The sequence below is a fragment of the Stegastes partitus genome, unplaced genomic scaffold (assembly GCF_000690725.1).
Source record: "Stegastes partitus isolate 25-593 unplaced genomic scaffold, Stegastes_partitus-1.0.2 Scaffold815, whole genome shotgun sequence".
NCBI classification, from domain to species: Eukaryota; Metazoa; Chordata; class Actinopteri; family Pomacentridae; genus Stegastes; species Stegastes partitus.
In genome coordinates this window covers 212134-228028 of record NW_007578546.1, presented here as the reverse complement: position 1 = coordinate 228028, position 15895 = coordinate 212134, and the positions used below count along the sequence as shown (strand labels likewise).

The 15895-nt window shown below is 45.9% G+C and overlaps 1 protein-coding gene across 1 annotated transcript in view; it reads left to right on the top strand.

Annotated features, from left to right (window-relative positions):
* ptch2 (patched 2) overlaps positions 1 to 12535 on the top strand; it is a 28465-nt gene extending 15930 nt beyond the window's left edge. Inside the window, exons 10-23 of the mRNA XM_008292530.1 lie at positions 687 to 818; positions 923 to 1078; positions 1235 to 1327; positions 1420 to 1545; positions 2446 to 2833; positions 2927 to 3451; positions 3998 to 4140; positions 4263 to 4443; positions 4532 to 4812; positions 6178 to 6315; positions 6717 to 6859; positions 9985 to 10378; positions 10482 to 11049; positions 11181 to 12535. Coding sequence (XP_008290752.1) covers positions 687 to 818; positions 923 to 1078; positions 1235 to 1327; positions 1420 to 1545; positions 2446 to 2833; positions 2927 to 3451; positions 3998 to 4140; positions 4263 to 4443; positions 4532 to 4812; positions 6178 to 6315; positions 6717 to 6859; positions 9985 to 10378; positions 10482 to 11049; positions 11181 to 11215 — 3303 coding nt within the window. The 3' untranslated portion in view covers positions 11216 to 12535. The remainder of the gene's footprint in view (positions 1 to 686; positions 819 to 922; positions 1079 to 1234; positions 1328 to 1419; positions 1546 to 2445; positions 2834 to 2926; positions 3452 to 3997; positions 4141 to 4262; positions 4444 to 4531; positions 4813 to 6177; positions 6316 to 6716; positions 6860 to 9984; positions 10379 to 10481; positions 11050 to 11180) is intronic.
* The last annotated feature ends 3360 nt before the right edge of the window (positions 12536 to 15895 follow it).

The following is a 15895-nucleotide window of genomic DNA, read 5'->3' as shown; positions in this document are numbered from 1 at the left end:
TGTGTGTGTGGTAGGCCAATCATCTCTCTCTGTCAGAGCCCTAGTTATAGGAACAAGCTGTTGCTGTGATAGCTGACACCCACCACCGCGAGGGTAAGCAGGGAGGGAAGAAAGTGAGGGACATGTGGGGGTGAAGGAGGGGCAACAAACTCAAACGTAAACTGACAGAGACATGAGACCTTCTGCTGACACATTAAAGAACAAGACGAGATCTGTTTGAGATAGCGAGCGATGACTTCAGGTAAATAGCTCTCAAGAGCTCCGGTTCATTCACAGAGCAGAGCGCGGGGAGTCGCCTCCTGAGCCATGTGATCCCATCCTTTTCACCTCTGACCTCACAACCTCTGGCATCTGTGCTCATTACTCCTCAGTTGTCATACTTACACACACGCACACACACTCAGGCTACCACATGTAAAAACACACTCACACGTTCATACTCACTTTCACACACATGCACATTTCAAAGGGACAGGGGCCTTTTTTTCAACGCCCCCCCTTCCCCAGTTTAGGCTCCTAAAATATGGGGCCGTCAGAGAGGCTTTTCGGTAGCGTTGGTGGTTTTGCTGGACTTGTAAGTGAGGTCAAAGTGAAAGTGGTTGAGGACGCACATTTTAGTTTCCACAGTTTCTTTTTGGAGCATTCCCCAGAACTATTTTGACAAATGATTGATGTTTGTTCTTCAGGTGGTTCACCAGAGTATCCCATCTAACTCCAGTCAGTCCATCCATGCTTTCTCAACCACCACCCTCAATGACATCATGAAGTCCTTCTCTGATGTCAGCGTCATCCGGGTGGCCGGAGGGTACCTGCTCATGGTGAGTACATTAACGTCTCGACTGATTATGAGTATCAGGTTAAAGGAAAGGTTTTTGTGTATCTTCCGTTGCGTTAACAATGCATGCGGATGTCTGCCCTCTAGCTGGCCTATGCCTGTGTGACGATGCTGCGGTGGGACTGTGCCAAGTCCCAGGGGGCCGTGGGGCTCGCCGGGGTGCTGCTGGTGGCCCTGTCAGTGGCGGCGGGACTGGGTCTCTGCTCCCTGCTCGGCCTCTCCTTCAATGCTGCAACCACGCAGGTACAACACAAATAAAACGGCATACATTGCACAGTTTACAAGCAGATTTGACCTTAAGCGGGGTCTTCCTTTGATTTAAAGCTCAGATGTTCATGTCACACACTTCAAATGTTCATTCTGACCCTTCGTTCTCCATTGATGTGTTTCCCACCCCAGGTGCTTCCCTTCCTGGCACTGGGGATTGGTGTGGATGACATGTTTCTGTTGGCTCACTCCTTCACAGAAACTGGAAGTAACATCCCCTTTAAGGTACCTTTAAAAGTCTCCTGCCCTCTCAATTCCTCCCCTCTCCTTTCCTCTCCTCTTACTAATGTATTTTTTTTAATTATTCCTTCCTAAAGGAGCGGACAGGAGACTGTTTGCGTCGCACCGGCACCAGCGTGGCTCTGACTTCCATCAACAACATGATTGCATTCTTCATGGCCGCTCTCGTGCCCATCCCTGCCTTGCGAGCTTTCTCATTGCAGGTATGTTTTTGCACACACACACACACACACACCCTGACGCGCATGCGCACAGACATAAACAAGAAGTACACAATCGCACACCGTGAGGCCTGAGGCTCCTTTGAAAATGAAAGAGATAACTTAAAAGAGGTGACATTTATTCAGCGAGAGGAAAGCCTTTGTTCCTAGTTTTATTGCTACTGCACCTACAGGGCCAACATTTTTTTTCTTCTGTGTGTGTGTGTGTGTGCATGTGTGTGTGTGCAAGTCTCCGCGTGTGTTTACGTGTGCATATGTTTATGTGTGCGTGTGCATAATGCGGAATAATCAGAGTAAAGAGGGTGATGAACAGACAGAGAGAGGCAGGCAGAGAGAGAGAACGAGAGGGAGAGGGAGGGAGGAGTGGATCAGTATATCACTGGCCCGTCAAGGCGGTTTTCTCTGATCTGTGACTAACTGTGGGTGGTCTGAAACACACACACACAAATATACACACACAGATGCACACACACTGGAAACCACAGCCAGTTAGAATGTCAGCTTCAGGGGCTGGGGTGAGCGGGGAGGCGGTGGCAGCACTGGCGAAGGGTGATGGTTTTGCTCAGACTCGCAACATATATATCCCCCCCTGCTCCTTTCTCTCATTCTTTGTAGCAGTTCTTTCTTTCTGTGACTCTTTTCTTTCATTTCTCTTTCTCTCTCTCTCTCTCCCCTCCTGGCTTGCTTAGTATTCCTGGCTGGTGATTTAGTATAAGACTTTTCTTCACTTACTAGGCTGTGGTCTCAGACACAAAAAAAATAAAATAAAATAAAAATAAAAATCCTGACTTTTCCCCAGCTGAGGTAGGATGTCTGTAATTTTACATCCTGCTCTGTGTCTCTTCTCACTTTGTCTTTCTCTTTCATCCTCTCTCTCCCCAGGCGGCCATTGTGGTCGTGTTCAACTTCGCCATGGTGCTGCTCATCTTCCCGGCCATCCTCAGTCTGGACCTCCACCGGCGCGAGGACAAGCGCTTGGACGTCCTCTGCTGCCTGTACAGCCCCTGCTCCGACCGCGTCATCCACCTCTCTCCTCACGAGCTGTCGGACGCCGGCGAGCAGCCGCACACGCCCACGACAGGGACGGCGCACGCCCACCAGTACGCCGCCGGGTCGACAATCACCACCAGCACTCAGATCACCACCACCGTGCAGGCGTTCACGCAGTGCGACGCGGCGGGGCAGCACATCGTCACCATCCTGCCGCCCACCTCGCAGATCTCCACCAGCCCTCCTTCCATCATCGTCTGCCCCACCACCCAGGCTCAAGGTAAAAAAAAAACCCAAAAACTATTATTTACTACAAGCATTCACTAAAGTTTTCACAAAACACTCATTTCCTGCTTGAATTTCCTCCCTCCAGCTATCTCACCGTCCCCCACCACCACCTCTGTGCCAGACCCCTACGGCTCCCAGCTCTTCACCCCCACCTCCAGCTCCACGCGGGACCTCTTAGCCCAAGTGGACGACTCCAAATCAGGGAAGAAGTGTGTCCCTCTTCCTTTCCTGCACTGGAACCTGTCCAGTTTTGCCCGGGAGAAGTACGCCCCTCTGCTCCTGAAACCCAAGAGCAAAGCCATCGTGGTCGTCCTCTTCCTGGGCCTCCTGGGTCTCAGCCTGTACGGGACCACCATGGTGCACGATGGCCTTTACCTGACTGACATTGTGCCGCGTGACACCAAGGAGTATGACTTCATTGACGCCCAGTTCAAGTATTTCTCCTTCTACAACATGTACCTGGTGACCATGGATGGATTTGATTACGCCCGCTCTCAAAGGCTGCTGATTCAGCTGCACAACGCCTTCAACTCTGTTAAATATGTGGTCCGAGACGGTGACAACAAACTGCCCCGCATGTGGCTGCACTACTTCCAAGACTGGCTCAGAGGTAAGAATTCATTTTTTTGGAGGGAGTGAGGTGATAACTTACTCTCTGTCCCCGTGAGGGTTTTTGATAATGATGTCAGAATCTGGTAGAGGGCGCAGCAAGTTATTTCAGGTGTGGTTTTTTTTTTGCTAAGGGGGAGCAGTGAGCGGGTGCAAAAGGGGGTGAGAATGTGCAAAAGGTGAGGGAAAGTTCAATCGCGATGTTTACCCCCATCCACCTGGGCTCAGGCGTGGTGTGGTAGATGGGTTGGGGTCACAGGTTATCTCTGCTAGTGTGTGTGTACATATGCGTGTGTGTCCTTAGGCTAGAATGTGTCAGAGGCCCAGTCAGGAGGAAGTAATAGCTAACAGGTCAATCAGAGCCAGCTGGCAAAGAAGGGGAAAAAAAGGAAAAGAAAAGACAGACAGAAAAAGGAAACTTGATTTCTCACATTTTCAGCTGACACGTGTGAAAGCAATTATATTTATAATAATACATATCAGAGCGTTTATGAATGACAACCACAATAATCCTCTCTCCTCGTTGTGTGTTTTACCTCACACGCAGGTCTTCAGGCTGCTTTTGATGCTGACTGGCAGGCGGGCAGGATTACAGCTGACAGCTATCGTAACAGCACAGAGGACGGAGCTTTGGCGTACAAGCTCCTCATCCAGACCGGCTCCAAGAAAGAGCCCTTCAACTACAGCCAGGTATGTTTAAGACCTGCAAGTGGAAGAGAAATGACTTTAGAGCAGATAAACACATGTCATCAGTGGTGCATCGCTGTGGACTGAAACTCGGTGATTGAACACTTTGACTCGTCTTTCTCCAGCTGACTTCTCGCCGGCTGTTGGATGCCGAGGGTTTGATCCCCCCGGAGGTGTTTTACATTTACCTGACAGTGTGGGTCAGTAATGATCCTCTGGGCTACGCTGCCTCCCAGGCCAACTTCTATCCTCACCCCAGGGAGTGGATCCACGACAAGTATGACACCACGGGGGAAAACCTGCGCAGTAAGTGTCTTACTAGTACAAATCATCAGAGTGGATACACAAAGTATTCTGGCCTTAAACCTCACCTTTTTCTCATCTTCTCTTGCAGTCCCAGCAGCAGAACCCCTGGAGTTTGCTCAGTTTCCCTTCTACCTGAACGGCCTTCGCCAGGCCAGCGACTTTGTGGAAGCCATCGAGAGCGTGAGGACCATCTGCGATGAGTTCAGCCGCAAGGGCGTGTTCAACTACCCTAACGGATACCCCTTCCTGTTCTGGGAGCAGTACATCGGCCTCAGACATTGGTTCCTGCTGTCCATCAGCGTGGTGCTGGCCTGCACCTTCCTGGTCTGCGCGATCCTCCTGCTCAACCCCTGGACAGCCGGCATCATTGTAAGTTCACAGCTAGCGTCCTCTGCAGCTCAAGTCCTCCTCTTCCTCATACTTCATATCACTGCTCTTTATTTTTTTTTCCACCTCATCCTACCTCAACATCATTAGCCCCTTCCTCCCTCTCGTCTTCTTCTCTCTTTCTTCTCACCCTTCTCAGCGTAGCTCAATAACGCTGTCTAGGGGGCCCCTTTTTCTCTGTGGAGGGCCAGTACGCACACACACTCACACACACACACACACACACACAGGGACCTTTGTCATTCTAATGTAGGCTCGGCCAGCCTTAGAAAAGGAAATGCAAAGGAGCAAGAAAGGCTTTGCCCTCCTGAAGCCTCTACCTCCAACTCCCTCACTGCTTTTGTCAGAGGCGGAGGGAGAGACTTGGGGACAGGACAGATCTGCCCAGTTGCGACCTTGGCCTGCTCAACCCATCCATCAGGGATATTTGCATGTACGTGTGTGTACGTGTTGAGGGAGAGGGAAGGAGACGATCTGAGTGTTCAACAGTTGGAAAACATTTCACACACAAGCTGGTGGGACCGGTGGTCCTTAAAGGCCCCTGAACACAAACACACATCCGCATATCCCCATCGGGGGCCTGTAGCGCAACAACAGAGCCAGTTTCAGATGGAATGTGTTTAATTTAAGTAGCAGTCCCTAGCAGCACTGATTGAGACAGCAACACAACACAATCTCCTCAGACAGAGAGGCACGGCTATGTGCATGTATGGTCTCCAAGCGTCAGCCAGCCTGTGAAGGTTTCACCCAGCCTGTATGTGGTCGAGCAGTAAAACAGCTTTTTATCATTTCCAATTTAACCGTGCCCCAGCTCAAAGCTCCTGCTGGGATCAAAAGCTCCCGTTGGCCAGGAACCGTTTTCTCCTCCTTGTTTTCTAAGACTGGTTGTTGCCGTTTGTATTGCGGTGTACAGTCACACCACACATTGACTATTAAGACATTAACAAAGTTAGGCAGCGAATTACTTTGCTGTTGTATTAAAATGTCTCCTGTCTTGTGGAAAACAAGATAATTTTTTTTTGAACGGTCAAACACACGTACAATATGCTGCACGCACTCGGATTTCTTGAGGATGTCAATCATTTCGCCCACCTCTGGGGAGGAAGAAGAGAAAGAGAAAGAAGGGCAACAGAGGGAAAAGGGGACGGTATTAGCCTGAGGGTGAGAAATTTGATCCTGTGCGGCTGAGATCATGAGCACAGGGTCAAAGACTGTGTGGGGTGAAGAGGCAAAAGGGCTCAAGTCAGCCGCAATGGAATGACATCGTCATTATTTACGTGCCGTAATTTTATCATTTGACTGTTTTGACAAATAATGACCGTTGGAATTTGTACGTGTGCTTTTCAGGTGTTTATCTTGGCCATGATGACCGTGGAGTTGTTTGGCATCATGGGTCTCATTGGCATCAAGCTCAGTGCCATTCCTGTGGTCATCCTCATCGCCTCGGTGGGCATCGGAGTGGAGTTTACTGTTCACATCGCACTGGTGAGTCAACTGACATATATGTGGATTATCTGTTAGGATGACTGAGCAACAAGAGTTAATAAACACCTACTTTACTTCTGATCTATGTAGATTTCCTCTGGGAAAAAGTGTGCTATATTTAAAAAAGTTTAGTTGAATCAGAGACTCCTGTGGCTTCATTTCTAAACTGGAAAATGATTAATTGTGATTAAAGACTTGCAGGGAAACTTCTGGCTTCCTTGTTCATGCTGGCAAACCGGCTTTCTAGCACAGTGCACTGTCTTGTATTGTAGTGTAGTAATCCTGAACAAAACCAAATGCAGGGATGCTGCAGCCTGCCAAGCCTCGCCGCAAGCACAAGTTCTGTGTGATCGGCAAGATTTCCAACTCATTTCTCTTCCCCACCTTCCCCTTCACCGCAGGGCTTCCTGACAGCGATTGGCAACAGAAACCATCGCTCGGCAGTGGCACTGGAGCACATGTTTGCGCCGGTGGTCGACGGAGCCATCTCGACGCTGCTGGGTGTTCTGATGCTGGCAGGGTCGGAGTTTGACTTCATCATGAGGTGAGACGCTATCCGCGGTCGCGCACGTACGAGCGTTTGGACGAGCTGTGCTGACTTTGTGGGTTTTTTTTGTCGTGTGAGATTGACAGCTCATGTGTTACCTTCGGAATAATCAGTAGTTTGGTTTTACGCTGATGGTGTTTGCGTGGAGCCAGTTGTCTGGCCTCACTTGGGTGCTGGAGGGGGAGTCGGTGCTGCATGCAGGTGGAAATGTTATACACCCTATTTATGCACACACACACAAACAGTGACAAATATGCACCTGGTTCTGTCACTCCACACACACACACACACACACACACACACATCCGTCTCCACAACCTCAGAGTGCAACAAATGGGGAAAACATCAAGGGTGTGTAGCAGCTGCTTGTAAACATGGAAGTGTTCTGCTGCCCACTGGGTGGTGTCTCTCTCTCACTCTTTCACTCTGTCTCTTTCACACACACACACACACACACACACACACGGGAATCTGTAAAAATTCCTATCATCCGTTTGGCATTCTCTCCCTCCATGTTGGATGCCGTAATAAAAAAGTGGAGCTAAATTTGAACTGGTCAACCAGTCAGATGGTCTGCAGCCCACCAACAGACATCATTCCCCTCAATGTGTGTGTGTGCGTGTGTGAGTGTAAATTGTGCGCTTGTGTGTGCGCTCTCGCATGTGTGCGTGTGTTTTCTACCACTGTTTCATGGTCAGAGTGGAAAAAAGGCGAATAGCTCCATGTTTTTCAGCCGAATGTGGTCTCGGCCCAAACCCGAAACCACAACCTTGAGCTCAGAGACTGCAGCAGGCCTCCATGACATAAAAAGCAGTTTTTCTGCAGAAACAGAGACAGAAGCCAGTGGGAGGAGGAGGAGGAGACATACTCTGAGGGTGGTTTCCTTGCATATTATATTCCTTGTGGGTGGGTAGATCGATGGCTGGTGAATGAATCCTCCGCGGCGTTGCATTAGATGGATGAAGAGGTGTAGATATGCAGAGAAAGTTTGAGAATAAGAAGTCAGATTGGCGTTAAGGGAGACAATTTTCAGCATCTTGTTGTCAGTATGTTGTTGTTTTTTTCCCCTCTTCTCACATTGCTGTTTGAGAGATAATTTTCAAAGGATAGGGCGAGGAAGGGAGACAAAGGGATCTCGTCTCTGTTGGAGGTCTTGTTTAGCCCAAGCTGTAGCTGTGGTCGGGTGAATGGGGCAAGCCAAAGCTGGCTAGCTGGGGAGTAGCATAAATATACTGCTGTAAACATCTCCTGGCCTTGTAATGCACTGAATAAACAGCAAGCCTAATTCAGCTCTGCTCAGAGACCTCTCTCTCTCTCTCTCTCTCTCTCTCTCTCTCTGACACACACACACACACAAACACACACTTTGGTAGCATTACATGCACATGTAGTCAGACCACATGCACGCAGACACACACGGAGAGAGGCACATATGTACACGCATGTAAACGCTTACGGTCTCTTTCTCACACACACACACACACACACACACACACACGCCTCCTCGGGCCTGACAACGAATGGAAAAGATTACAGTTTATATAAACAACAGAATTCCTAACAGTGAGACGCCGTTGGAGGTCCCACCAACATCTCACTTGCTTTCTTTCTGTCTCACTCTTCTGTTTTCACCATGTAAAGAAGTTGAGTCGAGGTAGAAAAAAAATAAAAAATAAGCGAGTGAGCTGAAAAAAACCAAAACAAAACAAAAAAAAAAAACAGTGATAACCTATTTGGGATTTCAGCATCGGCATGCCAACAAGCTTTAATTTGATGTCGATGAAATATCCGCATGTGGTTGGAAGACAGGCAAAAAAAAAAAAAAATAGAAAGAAAGAAAATATCTCCCTGAAGTGTTTTGTCAAAACTGGTTACGCTGACATGCATTATGCTTCTGATAAAGGAAGAAAACAAGGACAGCGGTTAGAGACCAAAAGGAAAAATATGTCAGACAGACTGGGTGAGGAGGGAGGGAGGGAGGGAGGAAGAGGTTGTGAATTTACCTACAGCATGCAAACCACCGACTTCTTCCTGAGAAGTGACCTTTGTCAATAGAAGTAGCAGTAATAATCATTGCAGCAGTCCATTTACAGAGAAGCATGTTTCCATAACACTCCGCAGCTATTATCCCCGTCCTTGTTGGCTTTTTTTTTTCTCCCCCCCTCATACCAACAATCTTTTTTTTTTTTTTTCCTCCCCCTTTTCCTTTTACCTCTTTAAGTCTGGCTGGTGGTTAAGCATCTCACTGTCTCTCTTTCTGCTTTCTGTTAGTGTTTAAGTGGAGTCCTCTCTAATTTTCTTAGGGAGCTCTTTCTTGTGGCCTGCCTCCACCCCTGGCCTCCTCAGAGCTCCACTGAGATGCACACACACACACAAAAATGCATGCACACACACACACTTGTGCACACTGTGTGAGTGAAAAACAGAGCGAGAGAAGGTCTTGTAGCACCAGCAGTAGAGGCATCAAAGCATGTTTTAGTTGGACTGAGCGGGGAATCAGATTTTGCCCCCCTCCTCTGTCTTTGATACACAAACACTGGGCTTTCCCTGACTTCTTCCCCTGAGCTACTTCCCTTCCTCATGTGCCAACTATGTGTGTGTGTTTGGAGTCACGCACGCGCATACGTGTTCTTGTCCATAGAAAACATCAGGCCACGTGATTTTGCCCTTTTTTTTGTGTGTGTGTGTTGGTTAGAAAGAAAATCAAAACAGACAAAATGCAAGGATACAGACGTATGTCAGATGGTAAATGTTTTCTACTTTGACATTCTAAATCCATCCATACTTTAGCCAAATCCCTATAAACCTTAATATGTGAAAGAAAACAAGATTAAATGGATTGTGGCTCTGTGTGACTGTGACTGCGAGTGCATGCATACGCAGTTTCCAATTTATGAGTGTGTGATCCAGCTGATGTAAGCAACAGGCTGCAAGAGGACAGACCTGTTCAGTGTAAGAACTGAGGTTGCTTGATCTCATGCTTGGTCACTGTGGTAACAATTACCAGCCACCGCTAGATGCTACAAGCTAGTTTCAATCTGGAAATGAGTCTTCCTGGGGATAAATGTGGCTTCTTCTTGGTTTGTGTCTAAGCTAACATCCTGTGTCTCTCCATCCCTCAGGTATTTTTTCGCTGTGCTCGCCATCCTGACTGTTTTGGGGATGCTGAACGGTTTGGTTCTCCTTCCCGTCCTCCTCTCCATGATGGGCCCTCCGGCCGAGGTCACGCCAGTCGACAACGCTACCTGCCTGCCGACGCCTTCCCCGGAGCCCCCGCTGCCTCCGCCGATGACCCACCACGGGTACTACACGGGCCACCACAACCCGCGGTCGTCTCGTCAACAAGCATTTTCAGAGTCATCGGACTCAGAGTATTACTCGGAGTTGACCACCACATCGGGGACTGGCGAGGAGGATTACAAGTACTGTGACCGGAATGCATACACCGGCGTTCCACCCACAACATCTCACATACTGCTGGAGGCGAGCAAGAACCCGAGCTTCCCCAAACTCACGGTACGCTGCATGACGACACAGAGAACACAACCTCACCGTAAGCTAGCTTGTATGTGTCTTTCAAATAATGTGTAAGTTAATCGTGGACATTTGTTTGTCGCAGGTGGTAAAGCCATTCAGAGAAAACGCAACGGCCCCTGGTGGGAGGATCGAACCGTTAAACGAATCTTCCCACAGTGCACAGTCACCTCTCGGCTCCCAGGTTACATGTTGGGACGGAAACAAGCAACAGAAGGGCCTCCAGAGACTCCAGGCTCAGGCCGGCCAACACTTACCCAGCGACAGAGCTCACTTTCCTGGGAGGACTTGTCAAAGCGGCCCCAGGCTGCAGAACGGCAGAGGGCCGCAGCCCAACAGGACTAAAGGGTCGAGCTATATCCATAGCAACTCTGCCCTGCCGACACAACAAGGCTCTACTGGAGGACCTGTTACCATGGTTACAGCCACAGCATCCGTGACAGTGGCTGTGCATCCGACCTTGCCGGGGGCGGCATACCAAGGTTACATGCATGAAGGTTTTGACACGGACAGCGAGTCGGACTGTTTCGAGGCTGCTAAGAGGACTTGTGGTGACAAAACAAACTTTTCTTCATGTAAGAGAGACTCTCTAGAGCTCCAGGACTTGGAGGCGACACAGGGCCAGACAGAGTATCAGCTCGGCAAGACACAAGGTGAGCAAACCCTAAATCATCCCTCACATATAGGACAGACAGTGAAGTATTTGGTCTTAGCTTCTGCTTGATGACCATTTAAGCTCCATTTTGCCAACCTCTAATCCGTTTCTTTCTTCTGTCTGCTGCAGGTGGGCTGAGGATCCAGGCATCCAAAGATTGCTAGACTCTCTCACACACGCCGTGCCCTCTCACTTCGAGTCTCTGGTTACCTCCCAGAGCACCTCGATGTCCACGTGGCGTCGCGTCACTTTTTGAACTCTCAACTGTACATAGACTTCACATGAAAGCAAGAGAGGATTTACTTCAAGGACATATTAAGAAAAAAAAATTACTTGTTTTAAGAATTATATAAATCTATGAGTATATATTTTAATACTAAAAAAAAAAAGAGGGAAGCTATTTAAAAGAGTACTGTATAACTTGGGTATACTCTTGTGTAAAAGTTCAGATGTAAAAGATTATTTTCATGTGGGACGGTTGATTTGTTTTCCCCCCACGTTGTATAGAATAAGAAATGTGCTATATGTTTTCACACAAAAAAGTGAGATGTTATTAAGATATTAGGCTATTGAACATACATGGTCAGTGTTCTATTTGTATTGTTATGTTCTTTTTTTTTGCTGCTACACTTCAAAATAATTTTAAGCAATTTGCCTTAAAAATGCAGTACCCCTCTCGTCCCCCTCTTTTATAAGTACCTGAATGACTTTCACAGTAATATACTGTGAGATGTTCTGTATCTGACACACTCTCTGTCACAGTGTGCACTGTAAGAAAAAGAAAAAAAAAAAACAGAAATACACAGTAGATACTGTTTTGTTAACAGTAGTAACCACCGTGCCTTCAATATGTCCCCCTTTTCTTGTTATCACAGCATTCAGAGCTCAGTATTAGTCACTTTGGTGTATGTTTTAGTCTGTTTCAGACACAGAATGTTTGTCGAGAAGCAGATGTTTGTCACCATCTGTCTGAAATCGGTCGATCGGTCAGTCATCGCGCTGGCTCGGTCACATCTAATTCATATTTCATGTTAAATCTGTGCCGGGGTTTCCCAATGTCCTCTGCAGTTTTTAAACTACTTGAAGGAGCTGTGATATCCTTTTTACTGCAGTTTTTGTAAGCTCTACAGTGGGTGATGTTTACTTTTGTCAAAAAAGTGTTATTCACCTTCTGTATTATTTTTTGAAAGGGAATTGTAAAATCCAATGCAAAGGGAGCGATTTTATTTTATTTTATTTTATTTTATTTTATTTTATTTTATTTTATTTTATTTTACTGTTTTCTCCTTCTTTTCTTTGCAGGCTGCTTTAGGGTCGTGACATGTCGTTGTGACCCTGTGCAATTATTACATGACGTAAACTGGTTTTAGTCTTTTTAACGCTTCAACCTGCTCTGACTCACTTTCTAATTTCTCACTCTTCTTGTTAAACCTCATTCATGACACATTACACTTTTCTTTCTTTTCCTACATTTTTTTATTTTATTTTTTTCATTTAATTTGCTTTACAAAGTTTCAGTTGTTGTTGTTCAGTATTGGTCTCGTCACTGCCAGGTTAAATTGCAGGGAAAAACTTGCAGTTTGTTTTTTTCATGTCATTTTATAAAGTGGCAGCTTTGGGTTGTTTTTTTTTTTTTTTTTTGTCTGTTTGTTTTTTTGTAAATATGAAAGAAGAGTCGAGTAGCTACTGCAGTTGTGAATAATTAAGCAAAGCACCATTTACAGTTTGATCAGACCGTAGACAGCCAGGAGATGTTGTCAGATATTTGGTGAGGGGAGGAGGTTTGACGGGGGGGGGAGCTCCTGCATTGGTTTGTAGTTTATTTCAAAAAAAAAAATTGTTAATGTCATGCCATATAAATTATTTATATTAAAATTTTATTTTTGTAGTTTGTACAGATGTTAGTATCTAGACTGAAGTTCTATTTTTAAAGAGTAAATATATATTATATATAAATATATCTATTTGTTGCTGAGGTTGCTTTTTGTTTTATTGTTTTGTTTTGTTTGCATTTTTTTTGGGATTGTCTCGGGGGGGGTATCATGGGAGGGAGGGGTTGACAACACTTTAGAGCAGAGGCCTTTTGTTTGTGTGTGTGTGGAGCAAAGGGGGCAGTTGGAGGACCATGAAGGAGAAGGTGTGTGGGAATGTGTCACTGTTACACCTTGTGTTTAAGTTTCCTCTCGGGCCCTTCCTTCTTCATTGTCATTTTAAAAAAAAAAAGAAAAGAAAAGAAAAAAAAAAAAGATGTTCTTGTCCATGTCTAAAACACTGTGACTTCTGAAAACTATGCTCAAGAAAAAAAAAAAAAACCCTTGTGTGACCGTTATGTTCCCTCACCTGCTATAGAAATTTAACTAACAAAATAAATTGAATGAAAAAAGTGCTTCTGTGGTCTTGTGCCGGTCTTTTAAAGTTTGCTTTGCGACCCCGCGGAGAGATAAAGGGGGTCGGTTGTGTTATCACAAGTGTTTGCTGACTAAAGGTGCTCCTTAAATGAACCTACTTTATTATCAAGATGCATTGTTGAGGTGGAAAACAAAAGGCAGAAGGACAGTGTGTGGATATTTTAAGCATAAATCTCACTAAAACAGTGAAATCAGATATTTAAAATGCTACCTTTGGTGGTCTAAAATCATTAATCATGGAAAGAATATGTACTTTAAGCTCAACAGGCATCAGATTGTTATAATTCCATTTAATCAAAGACTCATTTACACTCATAAATGTTGAAATCAGCACCGTCTAAATGAATCCTCTGAAGTAGAAAACGGAACTCTAAACTCACATAACACCCAAGTTGCACGGCTCGTATTTTTTTTTCCATCAGCCATACCTGGAACTGGGAAGGTGAAAACATATTACATTTTATCCGCGACATCCTGCCTTACTCATTCTTGTTTACCAGAAGTTGAACATTTTTCTTCACCCTCGGGCCAAGACGTAAACTTTACATACGAGGTAGCTCGACGTCCAAACAAAAGACAGACTGAATGAGTGGGTTCATGCTGCCTTAATGACCCCAATAAACCTAATATTTCCATCCACACCGCTGCTCCTCAAAAGTCTTGTCTGCCTTGCATCGTCCAAACACAATAGTTAAAATATATAGCATTGCACAGTCAGGATCAGTATAATGCATGAAGAAAGGTTTTATATCTTATCCCTGTATTAATTCAAATAGGATATAATTAGGATAGAAAGCTCTTTGTTGGAAAGGATCAGCTTGGTGTTATTGTTATTTCATTGTGCCTGAGGTGAGTGTTTTCATATTGAGCAAGCGTTACATTACACCCAGCTTCCTGTCAGTCACCTGACACCCACTGCAAGACACATACGTCTGGTTTTCAGATATAATCCTTCAAATTGTGTTTACCCTGCAGAGTTTCCCGACTTCACGTGCCTGTTTGTTAAATAAGCTCTTTTTTTTTTTTTTAGATCAACACACATTCAGCTGTTCTCATTACTGTACAGGTCGGTGGAAAACGTCTCCACTTCACCAACAATGACTTCACATTAAAAACCGCTGAACTGGAGCGTCGAGCCACCTGGAAAGTGTCTGGGATCACTGGCTGCCTGAATCATTGTTGTGACTCGTCTGTCTAAATCTCTGCCACTGTGCATGCACACACACACACACACACACACACACGCTCGCATTCACGCAAACATCACTCCTCTGCTTATGTGCCCTACACATTCTTAGAAACTCCAAACACACACACACACACACATGCACCTCCTTGCCGACGCAGACACACACGGGCCCACCTGTGTAGATGAAAGGTAGATGCTGTAAATTCCTTCGCTTCCCACACAACAGCTCCTCGTTTGTCAGCCCAGGCAAAGCAGCCCATGTCTGAATCTGATACCTCAGTCTTTTGAAGTTGCTGTCATGCACATCCACGTCCAAACCAAACCGCGTACGCACTCTCTCTCTCACACACACACACACGAGCGAAGACGGTACGACACGATGTTCATAACTGTAGAGCGAGCTACACTTAAATTCCACCTATTTCATCTTACATGCAATCTATAGCTGGAAACACTGCTTAAAGCTGTACATCGGTGGGAACAAATTTGCCCACCGAGTGCTCATACATGTATTTAATGACACAGCTGAGTGGAAAGAAGACAAAAAAAAACAAGTTGTGGGTTGTGGCAGGGAATGCATTTGGTAGAAATCAGCTGTCCAGACTTAATATTTAGGGCTATGATCAAGGAACCAGTGCATCTAAAGAGTATGTTAGATGCAACATTCTCTCAGAGTCCCTTACTTACATGTGTCCCTCTGCATATTAGGTCACTGTACCACATCTTTACATTGCCTTCAATTCATTTCCTGGAACTGGAACCATGAGTACTACGTTCCTAATCCTAGCCTTGACCCAACATGAACCTAAATCTGACCTTACATAACCTTACAAGTTGTGTTCATGCCAAAACGCTGGTTATTTTCACCGACTGGGTCTGTCTGTCTCGGTGTGTCATCATGCCAAAATGGTGTCCCGACAATACCTACCTTAACAGGAATTACCACAACGGTGGTTTTAAGTGCTTTGGCAGGTGTTTATGTGTCTGTCTGTCTGGATGTCTGTGGACAGATTTTGTCAACACAAAAGCATTACAGTTATGTAAGATAGACACCTCGGAATTATCTAATTGAGGTTAAAATGAAGGCCAAGTTAGACTATTACCCAGTAGAGTCAAGATGGCGGCGCGCGTAGGTGCAGCGGCTCACGGCTCTCCTTTTCAGTGCTTTTTTTCGTTGTTATGGTATTTCTTTCCCTCTTAATCTCATTGTACATGTGTATAGTGCCAATAAAGGCATTCTATTCTAT